The following is a 15,654-nucleotide window of genomic DNA, read 5'->3' as shown; positions in this document are numbered from 1 at the left end:
CAGCTGTCGTCCCCTTCTCCTCCTGCCCCCAATCCCTCCCAGCATCAGAGTCTTTTCCAATGAGTCAACTCTTTGCATGAGGTGGCCAAAGTACTTTGATATTAGTCAAAATAAAATTTTATCTTTATATATGTCTAGATTATTTCCTAATTTAGAATAACTTCTTACTTTTTCATTCTGAAGTCACTTGGTAGAATGATCTGATGCCTATGAAATAAAATTCATCCTAATTATTAAAAACATTGGGATAACAGAATGGATTTGAGTGGCCTTGCCAAACAGACCCAAAGTAATCACTTTTACTGCTACATGTTAGGGGTTTAGACTTTTGTTTGTACCACAGATTATATCTCTGTGCTTTCCAATTGAAAGTATTAAGAACTAGCATGAGTTTTTCCAAGTTAACTTTGAAAGATCAGGAAATAGGTGTAATTTCTGGCTAAATTAAACCCCTTATCATATTTTTCACTTCATTCTAAAATTGTTAGTCAGTTTTATCTGTGTTGTAGTTGTGTGCCTTACAAACTGAAAAATATTTTAATTACATTTCCAAATATATATTTTTAATATATAAAAATGCATAGTTTTTTTTCAAATTGGCTGAAACAGCAGTAATAATATCAATGATATCAAAGTATATATAGACACAGTGTGGGTATCCTAAATCAAGGTGGAAGGTATTAAGAAATGGTTTTTTAGACCAAAAAGAAAATACTTTCAAACCACAACAGCATCACAGACCAAATATTTTTGCCTGATTTTAGTGAGACAGTTGTGAAGCCATCTAATCTTATAAGTATAATACGTATCTGTGTACATGTAGGTATGAGGGTTTCCCTGACAGTTCAGTTGGTAAAGAATCTGCCTGCAATGCAGGAGACCCTGGTTCGATTCCTGTGTTGGGAAGATCTGCTGGAGAAGGGAGGTATGAATATGAATTGAGCTGAATAATAAGAGTTAAATATGCTTGTTTCTGGCTCAAAATGTTTAAATGAAAATGTAGACCTTTTTAAAGGCAAACTCTTGAAGTACACTATTTTAAACTAAGAGAAGGAAAAAATGAAAGTGAAAGCGAAAGTCCAGTCCATGGAATTCTCCAGGCCAGAATACTGGAGTGGGTAGCTTTTCCCTTCTCCAGGGGATCTTCCCAACCTAGGGAATGAACCCAGGTCTCCTACATTGCAGGCAGATTCTTTACCAGCTGAGCCACAAGCGAAGCCCAAGAATACTGGAGTGGGTAGCTTATCCCTTCTCCAGCAGATCTTTCCAACCCAGGAACAGAACAGGGGTTTCCTGCATTGCAGGTGGATTCTTTACCAACTGAGCTATCAGGGAAGCCTTTATTTTGGATCCTTAATACAACGAAGTGAATATATACAATGAAATGAGCATTCACTCTGGATCATTATGCTAACAATATTTATCAGTCTCATATTGATTTCCTACAAGTATCAAAGAATATAATTTTCAATATATAATGTATGATATGTACATTTTAATAACCATATGTTTATTTATATTTATATGCTCAACCTGATATATAAAAATTATATACAAATGGCAGTATCCCATTTTCTATGAATAATAAAATATGAAATTGGAATTAAAAGAAATTCCTACATATCGTCCTTTAAAAAATCCGGTCATAAGACACTTTCCAAGATAATGGAATCAGTGCTGCAATTTTTCTTCTCTCTTAGCAAGTTTTTCTGGTGTGCTTTTTAGATATTGTTATCAGGCACCAATGAAAACTTCCTAATTTTTCTATACCTGTTTTATCCTAATACTTACTTAAAATGGAAAGTAGACTTCTGAATCTTAGATGAAATACTTTTACTTGCTTTCATTGGCATTAACCATCTTGATCTTACTACTCACCTTTTTTTTTTTTTTTTGAAGTGTGAGGCGTTAGACACAGAGTTGCTTAACCCACAAATTACATAGGATCTTGCTTGAGTTTAGCTGTCAGGGATAAAGAAAAAATACTCTAGGAGAGTCAGTGCTACAATGATGAACACTGAAAACTCAAGAATCATTGATTTGCTTTAAAAAGTGTCCCAATTTTTTTAAAAAAATTTCCATTAAATGGCAAAAAAATAAATTCAGGACCCACACATGATTATTTCATTGCAAAATTAAAAAAAAAAAAAGAACCTACTGGTTCTTCAAGTGAAACGTTTACCTTCACAGGTAAAACATAGTCTACAGTACCAAAGTGTCCACAAAGGGGAATCTATTCAAACACTCCTCATTCGCTCATCCTCCGCATCCTTAGTATGACTTAAGAAGTATGAGCCTCACATCTGCTGGTTTTTGCAGCTTAATGAATGAAAAGTAAATTGTCACACAAAGTCTTGCATTTTGACTCTGCCAAGTCTCTTGCCTTTGTTTTCAGGCAGAGCTGTTTTCCTATGCACTTTCTGTCCCCATTGCCATAAGTAGGTCTCCCAGTTCATCACTGTCCAGCTTTGCTCCTAGAAAAGGCTATTTTGTCAGAACATGATGGGTGAAGATGGTGGTAAAATAGAGGAGGGACAATCTGATTTATAAAATATATTTACTACTTTTCATAAAGAGAAAATTCTTAAATTAATAATATCTCTGAATTGTCGTTGCTATTCAGTGCTCAGTAGTGTCTGACTCTTTGCGACCTGATGGACTGCAGTGCACCAGGCTTCCTGGTCCTTCATGGCCTCCTGGAATTTGCTGAAACTCATATCTATTGAATTGGTGATGCCATCCAACCATCTCATCCTCTGTGTCCCCTGTTCCACCTGCCTTCTATCTTTCCCATCATCAGGGTCTTTTCCAATGGGTTGGTTATTCGCATCAGGTGACCAAAGTTTTGGAGTTTCATTGTTCGCATAAGTCCTGCCAATGAATATTAAGGGTTGATTTCCTTTGGACTGATTGGTTTGATCTCATTGCTGTGCAAGGGACTCTCAAGAGTCTTCTCCAATACCATAGTTTGAAAGCATCAGTTCTCTGGTGCTCAGCCTTCTTTATGGTCCAACTCTCATATCCATACATGACTACTGGAAAAGCCAAGCTTTGATTATATGGACCTTTGTCAGCAAAGTAACATATCTGCTTTTTAATATACTATCTAGGTTTATCATAGTTCTTCCAAGGATCAAGTGTCTTTTAATTTTATGGCTGCAGTCACCATCTGCAGTGATTTGGGAGTCCAAGAAAATAAAGTCTGTCACTGTTCTCATTGTATCTCCGTCTATTTGCCATGAAGTGATGAGACCGGATGCCTTGATCTTAGTTTTTTGAATGTTGAGATGTAAGCCAGCATTTTTACTCCCCTCTTTTCCTTTCAGCAAGAGGATCTTTAGTTCCTCTTTGTTTTCTGCCATTAAGAATATGTCATCTGCACATCTGAGGTTACTGATATTTCTCCCCGCAATCTTGATTCCACCTTGAGCTTCGTCTAGCCCGACATTTCACAAGGTGCACTCCACATAGAAGTTAAATAAGCAAGTTGACAATATACAGCCTTGATGTACTCCTTTCCCAATTTTGAACCAGTCCATTCTTCCATGTCCAGTTCTAACTGTTGCTTCTTGACCTGCATATAGGTTTCTCGGGAGGTAGGTATAAGGCAGTCTGGTATTTCCATCTCTTTAAGAATTTTCCATAGTTGTTGTGATCTACATAGTCAAAGGCTTTCAGGTAGTCCACAAAACAGAAATACATGTTTTTCTGGAATTCCCTTCCTTTTTCTATGATCCAATAGATGTTGACAATTTGATCTCTGGTTCTTCTGCCTATTCTAAATGCAACTTATACATTTGGAAGTTCTTGGTTCTTGAGGCCCAGATTGAAGGATGCATTACATGCAAAATAAGTGCAATTGTATAGTAGTTTGATGTTTTTGGTATTGACCTTCTTTGGGAGTGGAATGAAAACTGACCTTTTCCAGTTGTGACCACTGCTGAGTTTTCCAAAGTTGCTGCATATTGAGTGAAGCAGTTTAACAGCATCATATTTTAGGATTTGAAATAGCTCGACTGGAACGGCACCTCCACTGGCTTTGTTCTTAGTAATACTTCCTTAGGCACACTTCACTTCACACTCTAGGATGTCTGATTCTAGGTGAGTGACCACACCATCCTGGTTATCTGAATCATTAAGACCTTTTTTGTACAATTCTCCTATATATTCTTACCACCTCTTCTTAATCTCTTTTGCTTCTGTTAGTCCATACTCTTTTTATCCTTATCATGCCCTTCTTGCATGAAATATTCTCTTGGTATCTGTAATTTTCTTGAAGAGATCTCTAGTCTTTCCCATTCTATTGTTTTCCTCTATTTCTCCTCATTGTCCACTTGAGAAGGCTTTCTTATCTCTCCTTGCTATTCTTTGGACCTCTGCATTCAGATGGGCATATTGTTCCTTTTCTCCTTTGCCTTTCACTTTTCTTTTCTCAGCCATTTGTAAGGTCTCCTCAGACAACCATTTTGCCTTTTTGCATTTCTTTTTGGGGCATGATTTGATCCCTACCTCCTGTACCATGTTACAAGCCTCCATCCATAGTTTTTCAGGCACACTTTAAGATCTAGTCATTTGAATCTATTAGTCACTTCCACTGTATAATCATAAGGGATTTGATTTCGGTCATACTTGAATGGGCTAGTGGTTTTCCCTACTTTCTTCAAATTTATCTGAATTTTGAAATAAAGAGTTCATGATCTGAACCACAGTCAGCTCCCGGTCTTGTTTTTGCTGACTGTATAGAGCTTCTCCATCTTAGGCTGCAAAGAAGATAATAAATCTGATATTGTCATTGACCATCTGGTGATGTCCATGTGTAGAGTGGTACCTTGTGTTGGAAGACAGTATTTGTTATGAGCAGTGCATTCTCTTGGCAAAATTCTGTTATCCTTTGCCCTGCTTCATTTTGTACTCCAAGGCCAAACTTGCCTCTTACTCCAGGTGTGTCTTGACTTCCTACTTTTGCATTCCAGTCCCCTATGATGAAAAGGATATCTTTTTTTAGATGTTAGTTCTAGAAGGTCTTGTAGGTCTTCATAGAGCCATTCAACTTCAGCTTCTTCGGCATTAGTGTTTGGCACATAGACTTGAATTACTGTGATATTGGGTTTGTCTTGGAAATGAACTGAGATCATTCTTTTGTTTTTGAGATTGTACCCAAGTACTGCATTTTGTATTCTTTTGTTGACTATGAGGGCTACTTCATTTCTTCTAAGGGATTCTTGTCCAAAGTAGTAGATATAATGGTCATCTGAATTAGATTCATGCATTCCCGTCCATTTTAGTTCACTGATTTCTAAAATGTTGATGTTCACTCTTGCCATCTCCTGTCTGACCACTTTCAGTTTACCTTGATTCATGGACCTAACTTTCCATGTTTCTATGCAATATTGTTCTTTACAGCATCAGACTTTACTTTCACCACCAGGCACATCCACAGCTGGGTGTCATTTCCACTTTGGCTCAGCCTCTTCATTCCTTCTGGAATTATTTCTCTGCTCTTCTCCAGTAGCATATTGTACATCTGCCAAGCTGGAGGGTTCATCTTTCAGTGTCCTATCTTTTTGCCTTTTCATACTGTCTATGGGGTTCTCAAGGCAAGAATGCTAAGTGGTTTGCCACTCCATTCTCCAGTACACCATGTTTTGTCAGAGCTTTCCAACATGACCTGTCTGTCTTGGGTGTCTCCACAGAGCATGGCTTATAATACAATTAAATTTATATACATCCTTTGTTTATTCCACAATACAGGCAAATAAAGCAGGGGGTTTTAATTCCATTTTAAAGATACCAAACTGAAGCTCACCTAAGGCTACTATTCAAGGCCCTGGAGAAGGGAATTAAACCCACTCAAGTATTCTTTTCCTGAAGAATCCCATGGACAGAGGAGACTGGCAGGCTACAGTCCCTGGGATCACAAAGAGTCAGATATGACTGAGAGACTAACACACACATGGTATTCAAGGAATGAATGAAGTAAGTAATGAATTAATCTCTAGGGAAAACTGCATGGATGGAGTAGAATAAGAAGTTAAGACAGAGAGGTCAGTTTTTCAATCCATTTAGCAATCAGTTTACAGAGAGTAAGCTGATCTGACAGTCACACGCAGTTTATATTTGGGGGTAGGATGTTGCAGAAGAACGAAAAATGACTATTTTAAAAGAAAATAAGAATTAGTAACAGATGAAATATCATTATGGAATAGAAGAGCAATGGTGAGTCATATGGGTGATTAGGCTTTTACTTGAAATAGTTATGGTAAACATTTCAGATACTGGCATATTTGAAAAAAGCTTTTATAGACTTTAATGACAAGGTCTTTGAAAATGTAGGAGACAGACAAATTAGTACAGAAATATAGTTGGTACAAACTAATTTAGGAAGAATTAGAAAATATTACCTTTTTCAGTAATTATTAAATTAATTGTAATATTTAATATTTCTTAATTAAAAAATATCAAAGACTCACCAGAAATTGGATAGTTGATTTGCAAGTGCTAACAGTTTTAATATACAGATACTCCAAAATAAGGGCATATTCTGCAAAGGTTTTTAGGAGATGGAATAATTTGATAAAAAATTAGAGGTGGTATGAAGAAAAATATATTAAATCTATTGTGTCCATGAATATACATGAAACATTGTAAATAAAATGTTAGCAAACCAAACCCAATTCTCTATAAAAATGTTAATAAATAGTGTCAATTTGAGCACGTGAAAGCATAGTAAGAATGGTTTAGTGATACATAAATATGTAAATGTATACTCCCACATTTCCAGTTAAATGAATCATATCAGTATTTCACAAGGTACAGAGAGTATTAACACTGAATTGTAATATAAATTCCTTCTATATAAAAGAATTGAAGAAAATTTTATTAACCTTATCTAAGATGTCACTCAGAAAAGAAGGACAAAATGCCTACAACAGACATCATCCTAAGTGGGGAAATTCTGAAAGTATTCCATGTAATTTCAGGCACAAGGTATGTATGTATGCTCTAATTCAGCAAATTATTAAAGCCCTCCATAGCCAGCACAGCAAGACAGGGAGAGAAATAATTATAAAGATTGACGATCAGCAACAGTATCATTGTCATTAGCACATGATATAGTTGTTTAGATAAAAATCCAAATAAGTCTACAAATAAAATATAGGCAACAGAAAAAATGAAGAATAATGTGGCTGTTTATAAAATCAATAAATTAAACTCAAATATATTTTACATGCCAGCAACAAAAACATTAATTAACAATTTAAAAGTTTAAGATACTAACACAAACTACAAACCATCCAAGAGTAAATGTAACAAAGACTTGCAAGCAAAAAATTTTAAAAATTTAAGAATGTTAAAGAGTAAATTGAAACATCCTATATCCATGGATGAGGAAATAAATAACATCATACATAGGCTTCATGTAACTCCAATTTTTAAAAAATAAAGATTTTTTGTGTCTTTATTTTTACTTTTATGGAATATGAGAAATTAAATTCAATATGTATATAGAAAAGCAAAAGAGAAAAAATAGCTAAAATTTTTCATGCTCAATGAGATATAGACTAACTATAAAGCTGACCTATTATAATAGTGTGGTACTGGTGCAGAGATGGACACATTCATGAATAAAATAGAATAGAGTCTAAAAGAAAAATACCCACATATGGAAATTTGATTCATGATGGATCTGCATGATATTAAGTTGAGTTATCTAAAACATGAAAAGATGGATTTACGGATGGAAATTGTTGCACAATAGCTTAAAGGAAGGAAGGCAGGAAGTGAGAAAGGGGGAAATGGAGAAAGAGAAAGAGTGAGGGTAGAGGAAGAAGAGGAGAAGGCAATGGCACCCCACTCCAGTACTCTTGCCTGTAAAATCCCATGGATGGAGGAGCCTGGTAGGCTGCAGTCCATGGGGTCGCTAGAGTCGGACATGACTGAGCGACTTCACTTCCACTTTTCACTTTCATGCATTGGAGAAGGAAATGGCAACCCACTCCAGTGTTCTTGCCTGCAGAATCCCAGGGACGGGGGAGCCCTGCCGTCTATGGGGTCGCACAGAGTCGGACACGACTGAAGTGACTTAGCAGCAGCAGAGGAAGAAGAGAGGTAGTGAAGAAGGGAAAAGAAAGGGATCCCTTTTTGACACAACCAGTGTAGAATGCTGTGAATATTTTATGTATAATATATATTCTCTTCTATGTTAATACTTCATACTATCCTGTCTCACATCCCCACAGACAATTTCTTAGTCAAAAATAAAACTGAAATCTTAAGAGAGTATATGTGTTCTCTTCTGACCACTGAGGAAACAACTATTTTGTTACACAAAACAAGCTAAAGTGCTAGCCATTTATCATAAGATGGATAAACTTCAGTACATTAAAACTAAAATCTTGTTTGTTAAAATACACATTTAGGAAAGTAAAAGAAGAAACTTTCTTCCTGTAGGAAGTATTTTTCAAAAAAACCACAAAGTAAACAAACAAAAAAATCCTCAAAAGGATTAAAATTAAGAAAAAGTAAAGAATTTTTACAAATCAGCAAGAAATAAGGAGTAAAGATGGGGAAGACATTGCACATTTGAGGAAACACATGAAATTAAAAAAAAAAGTGACATTACAGTATTAGAACAGATGGGCTCAGCACACTTTTTCTAATATTCCTGATAAGTCCATGCATTGCTATAACTACTATAGGATACCAATTGATAATATCTTGTCAAATTGCAAGAGTGATCACCATCCATGTGCATTAGAAAGTATTTCTGAAAATGGATTTTTATAAGAATATAAAATACTCCAAATATCCAATGGCATGGATTTAAAAAGCATAATCACAGAAATGGTATTGAACACAGCAGTGGGTATAAATGACTTCAACTACTGATGGATGGAAATTCAGCTACTACATGGAGGAATCTTAATGCTGTGAAGAAAAGGCAAAATACAAACAATGTGTTGTTTATGGCATGTGCATGCTAACCTGAAATTCAGAATAATGCCCACCTTTGTTAACAAGGGAGGAGGGTCCTATGGGGAAGGAACACAGAAGCATATGCAAGTTATTAGAAATGTTCTACTCTCTGGGGTGGACAGCTGGTACATTGTTTTGCTTATATAATTTAAGCAAACTAACCCAGTGATAATCTGGAAGAAAATTTTGCAATGTGTCTAACAAAAGGTAAATATCCACAATATAATACACAACAAAGTACAGGACAATTTTGTGTTCTAAATATCTGTGCTTCCTGTTTCTAGGTGGCAGTGGTTCAGTTGACTTGTTTACATTACTATTATATTTACACATTTTGTATTACATTAACCAAAAATTTAATGATACTAATTTGAATGAAAATATTACTAATAATGTCTAGTGTTTATAAGAATAAAATACAACTCATAGGAAAGAGGTACAATGCTTTGATGATGCAGTTCACAAAGAAGGTCACAGGTCTGTGAGCCTACAAAATACGTTCAACAGCTAGTAAACAGGGGAATGTGATTTTATGATAATAGCACTGTGGTATTTTTTTTTCTTACTTATTGAAGAAATATCATAAAGTTGTTTATAAGTAGTGTTTTAGAGTTTCAAGGAAATGGACATGTACATTTTCTATAGTGGGAACCATCCAGAGGGTAATGTGTTGTTGTAATTATTTCCCTTCTAGAAGATTAGCTTTCAAAACTGATACACTTGCTCAAATAAATGTATTCAAACAACATTAACTACAATACCTGTTATTTTGTGGCAGTGAAACACTAAAAATAAAGTACATGAAATGACATTATTTTTAATCATAAAATGTTATATTGTGTTAGTTGCTCTGTCGTGTCCGACTCTTTGTGACCCCCATGGACTGTAACCCACCAGGATCCTCTGTCCATGGAATTCTCCAGGCAAGAATACTGGAGTTGGGTTGTCATTCCCTTCTCCAGGGGATCTTCCCTACACAGAGATTGAACCTGTGTCTCCTGCACTGCAGGCAGATTCTTTACTATCTGAGCCACCAGGGAAGCCCCAGTGTGATAAAATTGACATGTACATTTATATATGTAATATTAAAGAAAATGTTCTTAGATGACTGCATATAGTCTTCCCTTGATATCCACAGGTGATTGGTTCCAGGACTCTCCAGATAACAAAATTCACAGGAGCTTTAAGTCCCTTACAAACAGTGGCAATTGTTGGCATACATTTAAATGAACTTTCAGTTCAGTTCAGTTCAGTTCAGTCGCTCAGTCATGTCCAACTCTTTGCAACCCCATGAATTGCAGCACGCCAGGCCTCCCTGTCCATCACCAACTCCCAGAGTTCACTCAGACTCACATCCATCGAGTCAGTGATTCCATCCACTGTCGTCCCCTTCTCCTCCTGCCCCCAATCCCTCCCAGCATTGAAAGGAATGAGGCTGAAACTCTAGTACTTTGGCCACCTCATGTGAAGAGTTGACTCATTGGAAATGAACTTTAGGTTACTTATAATACCTAATAAAATGGAAATGCTATGTATATAGTTGTAAAATACAATATACCTTCTCTGTAATAAGTTGTGATTCACCAAATTCAAGTTTCACTTTTGGAAACTTCCTGGATTTTATTTTTAAAGACTTTCAATTCCTGGTTGGTTGAATCTACAGATGCAGAATCTACAGATAGGAAGAGCCAGTTGTATTATATTGTTACCACCAGGGCTAGAAAGTTGAAGAGACACATTCCCAGATATTCTGTCTTGTTTCAAATTTGTTTTTTTTTTTTTTTTTTCAAGAAAATAGGCATGCATGATTGTATAACTGAATGCATTATTCGTCTTTGTAGTTTTCCCCAAGGTAGGATGCATTCATAAGCATGCTGCATGCAGTAGCAGCAGAAGTGGTGAGCACTTATCACACCCAACCCAGACATTTTTGTGTGTTCCTGGGTGGTAAACACTGCCAAGGAGGTCAAAAGAGAGGAGGAAGCCTGGCTTCTATTCACAGATTCAAAGTCAGAAGGAAACACTGAAAACAGTTGGCTAAAACCTCAGATACAGCCTGACCAATTTCTCCCAGTAAGGGAGAAGGCAGAAAACTCTCAAAGACATTTTTTACTGAGCTATTAGTCACATTTATATAATTGTTCAAGAGAGAATTGTTGGTCAATAAAAATTAGTAAATAAAACATATTTGTATACATATGTCTAGGTAATCTGTATAGTCTAGGTAAACTGCATATCACGTATGGGATTGTACCTTAATGAAAATTATTATAATTTATTAATTTTATTTTTTCACTTTAGAGTTGTTAAAAGAAAAATATAAGTATTATGGAATATAGAATTTATAATGATAACATTTAAATTAGGATATGTTGATACTTCTATTTTAGAATTTCATTGTAGATAAGGGTTTACTATTTTTCAACAAAACCTAAATCTTTCATTAGATGAAATGCTAAATATACAAAAATAAAAATGTCCTAACTTTGAAATATCAATCATGTGTTGTAACATGCTTATTTTTCAGGTTAAACTTTTTCCGTGATGTTCCTGATTTCAGAGTGTTAGCCTGCGGTGGAGATGGAACTGTAGGGTGGATTTTGGACTGCATAGGTAATGAAGACACGTATTTAATGTGGCTTGGGTGAGAGTGGAAACCTTAAATTCTGTGTATTTCATTTGTTTATTTAACACATCCATATCTTTGTTAAATAAAATACACAGTGATAACCATCAGACATCTGGAATATTGATGGCTTAATTTATTCTGTAGTTCAGATTTTTAACTGTCAAAATAATTTACAAATAACTAGAAATGCTTGTTTTCTCATTCATTTTTTTCATGGAATTTAATAAAACCACTTCCTTGGTGGCCCAGCTGGTAAAGAATCCAGTTGCAATACAGGAGACCTGGGTTTGATCCCTGAGTTGGGAAGATCCCCTGGAGAAGGGAACAGCTACCAACTCCAGTATTCTGGTCTGGAGAATTCCATGGACTGTATAGTCCATGGGGTTGCAAAGAGTTGGACATGACTGAGTGACTTTCACAGATACTTCCAGATCTGGACTGACCAATTCTTTGTTAAAAATAGATCCTTTCATAAAAAGGAAAGACCTGATTCAAAAGAAGTTTTACTATCTATATGTATTGAAGCAAAGTTTTATTCAATCAATGCAGTTGAGAATATTCGACCTTTTCATACCCTAAAAAATATTCAGATTAAAAATGAATACATATTGTCAATACCCTTTTGGTAAGCACCTAACAATTTTACTCTACTAACCTTTTTTTTTTTTTTTTCGAAAAGAAAAGGGAAAATTGTATTCTTTGGCCCTCCAATAAACAATGTCAATAGTATTGATATTTTAAGGACAAAACCAGAGTTCAAGAACTACCAAAATTAAGGAGTCCCTTGAACAGTGTTTGAGGACTTGTAAGAATTTTAGTGAAAATAGTAGGAATTATTGGTTTTCATTAGTCCCTAAAATCTAAGCCTTTGGTAGTATACTGTGGCACATCCCTACATAATCTATTCCTTACCCATTTTTTACCCACATATGCTTACTCTGAGGGGCTGAGAAGGGAGAAAAATAAAGTAATATATGTTTGTGAGACGTCTTTAGTAACTCAAACAAAAGCATGTGGAATTTCAGTGATATGATATTTTCTGAACCCAAACACTATATCAACTTGAATCTCAAACAAAATCTGGTAATGTCTTCTTTTGTTGACTCTGACACAGAGCAATAGAACCATTGTTCAGTTCAGTTCAGTTCAGTCGTTCAGTCCTGTCCGACTCTTTGTGACCCCATGAATCAAAGCACACCAGACCTCCCTGTCCATCACCAACTCCCGGAGTTCACTTAAACTCATGTCCATCGAGTCAGTGATGCCATCCAGCCATCTCATCCTCTATCGTCTCCTTCTCCTCCTGTCCCGAATCCCTCCCAGCATCAGAATCTTTTCCAATGAGTCAACTCTTCACATGAGGTGGCCAAAGTACTGGAGTTTCAGCTTTAGCATCATTCCCTCCAAAGAACACCCAGGGCTTATCTCCTTTAGATGGACTGGTTGGATCTCCTTGCAGTCCAAGGGGCTCTCAAGAGTCTTCTCCAACACCACGGTTCAAAAGCATCAATTCTTCGGCACTCAGCTTTGTTCACAGTCCAACTCTCACATCCATACATGACCACTGGAAAAACCATATTCTTGACTAGACAGACCTTTGTTGGCAAAGTTATGTCTCTGCTTTTAATATGCTGTCTAGGTTGGTCATAACTTTCCTTCCAAGGAGTAAGCGTCTTTTAATTTCATGGCTGCAGTAACTATCTGCAGTGATTTTGGAGCCCCAAAAGATAGTTTTTCACTGTTTCCATTGTTTTCCCATCTATTTGCCATGAAGTGCTGGGACCAGATGCCATGATCTTCGTTTTCTGAATGTTGAGCTTTAAGCCAACTTTTTCACTCTCCCCATTTCACTAACTTTTAGAATTCAACTGTTTTCAAAATATATTTTTCTTAAAGTATACCTAAACTTGATGTTGCCAAAGGACTTTTCTAAAGAACCTACTTTTCCACTTTAGTGCTATCCTTGTGTTGCATATACCTGCACCCTTGAGAATTTCAACTGAGTTAAGTCAAATGTGCTACAATTTTTAACTAAATTAACATATTTAAAAGTCTTTCCTCACATATAAGTCTTAAAAATTCCTGTCACCCTGTGAATTATGTTATTTACTTGTTTTATAAATTGCTACGAATGCATATAAGTTAATCATATTTTATAATTGTATATATATATAAAATGTGACTTTTTCTAAGTACCCTGTAGAATGTCTTCCATGCCAAGCTGTGTTTTTTTTTTTAATTGTTGTTCAGTCAATGACCAATTTTTTTTCTTTTAATTTTTCAATTATACAGAAAAGGCTAATGTAGTCAAGCATCCTCCAGTGGCTATTCTGCCTCTCGGGACCGGCAATGATCTAGCAAGATGCCTGCGATGGGGAGGAGGTAAATAGATATGACAAACCAACAACAACAACAAAAATCTTTAAAAAACAGTAATATAGTGCAGAGCACCCTCTTTCAATAAACTAAATTTAGCATTTCTTCACTGCATGACAGCTTTCATGTGCTTTTAGCAAATGTAATTGCTGTCAGATGTAATATAATTTTGACTAATAGTCTGGGGTAGAGAAACAAACGGTGGACCAAGAGTTAGACTGTGATTGCTAATTATATGCTAGATGGGAGGGCAAGCATCTAACTTTCTCTTTCTCTGGTTTTTGGGTTTCCAACTTAAGAAATGAGGTAAGCATGGGTTAAATTTAAAATAATGTTCATATTTTTAATCTCTGACTTGTGTGAAAGAATCACAAACAAAGGAAAAGTGTTGAAAGATGAAAGGACAACTTGTCCAGGAGAGTACAAGAAAGTGAAAGTCAAGTTGGTCAGTCGTGGCTGACTCTTCGCAACCCCATGGACTGTAGCCTACCAGGCTCTTCTGTCCATGGGATTTTCCAGGCAATAGTCCTGGAGTGGATTGCCATTTCCTTCTCCAGGGGATCTTCCCAACCCAGGGATTGAACCCCGGTCTCCTGCATTGTACACAGACGCTTTACCGTCTGAGCCACCAGGGAAGTCAGAAGAGTACAAGATGTAACCAATTTTCTGAGACTCACTTTGCACTACGTGGTATGTTCGGCACTTGGGATAGACAGTTAAGAATAGAAAGAACACAAGATCTGCTTTATAAAGGGCCTTAAATTCTAGTGGAATATGAAGTCATATGTAAATTGTGAGACTTCTTACTGACAAGCAAGATAATAATCAGCATAATGAATGAGCTTACTTAGGAACTGACAAGGTAAAATAGGGAGAACTTGAGGGGTGGTGGTGGTTTAGTCACTAAGTCATGTCCCACTCTTGTGACCCCATGGACTGTAGCTCACCAGGTTTCTCTGTCCATGGGATTCCCAGGCAAGAATACTGGAGTGGCTTGCCATTTTCTCCTCCAGGGGAATCTTCTCAACCCAGGAATCGAACCCAGGTCTTTTGCATTGCAGGCAGATTCTTTACAGTCTGAGCTAAGAGAGAAGCCCCAAATAAGTTCAGTTGCTCAGTCCTGTCTGACTCTTTGCAACCCCATGGACTGCAGCATATCAGGCTTCCCTGTCCATCACCAACTCCCTGAGCCTACTCAAACTCATGTCTGTCACGTTGGTGATGCCATCCAACCATCTCATTCTCTGTTGTCACCTTGTCCTCCTGCCTTCAATCTTTCCCAGCATCAGGTTCTTTTTAAATGAGTCAGCTCTTCACATCAGGTGGCCAAACTATTGGAGCTTCAGCTTCAGCATCAGTCCTTCCAATGAATATTCAGGACTGATTTCCTTTAGGATGGACTGGTTGGATCTCCCTGCAGTCCAAAGGACTCTCAAGAGTCTTCTCCAACACCACAGTTCAAAAGCATCAATTCTTCAGCACTCAGCTTTCTTTATAGTCCAGTGCTCACATCCATACCTGACTAGGAAAAACCATAGCTTTGACTAGATGGACTTTTGCTGGCAAAGTAATGTCTCTGCTTTTTAATATGCTATCTAGTTTTCTCGTGGCTTTTCTTCCAAGGAGTAAGCATCTTTTAATTTCATGGCTGCAGTAACTATCTGCAGTGATTT

The 15,654-nt window shown here is 36.6% G+C and overlaps 1 protein-coding gene across 1 annotated transcript in view; it reads left to right on the top strand.

Annotated features, from left to right (window-relative positions):
- The window catches only part of DGKB (diacylglycerol kinase, beta 90kDa), an 873,198-nt gene that overhangs the window by 361,433 nt on the left and 496,111 nt on the right, over nt 1-15,654 (top strand). Inside the window, exons 17-18 of the mRNA XM_010862153.1 lie at nt 11,504-11,589; nt 13,898-13,987. Of these exons, the coding sequence (XP_010860455.1) occupies nt 11,504-11,589; nt 13,898-13,987 (176 nt within the window). The remainder of the gene's footprint in view (nt 1-11,503; nt 11,590-13,897; nt 13,988-15,654) is intronic.

This window comes from Bison bison, unplaced genomic scaffold (assembly GCF_000754665.1).
Source record: "Bison bison bison isolate TAMUID 2011002044 unplaced genomic scaffold, Bison_UMD1.0 scf7180017864479, whole genome shotgun sequence".
In the NCBI taxonomy this organism is placed as follows: Eukaryota; Metazoa; Chordata; class Mammalia; order Artiodactyla; family Bovidae; genus Bison; species Bison bison.
Note: the sequence above shows the minus strand (reverse complement) of the source record. Positions and strands in the feature narration are given on the sequence as shown.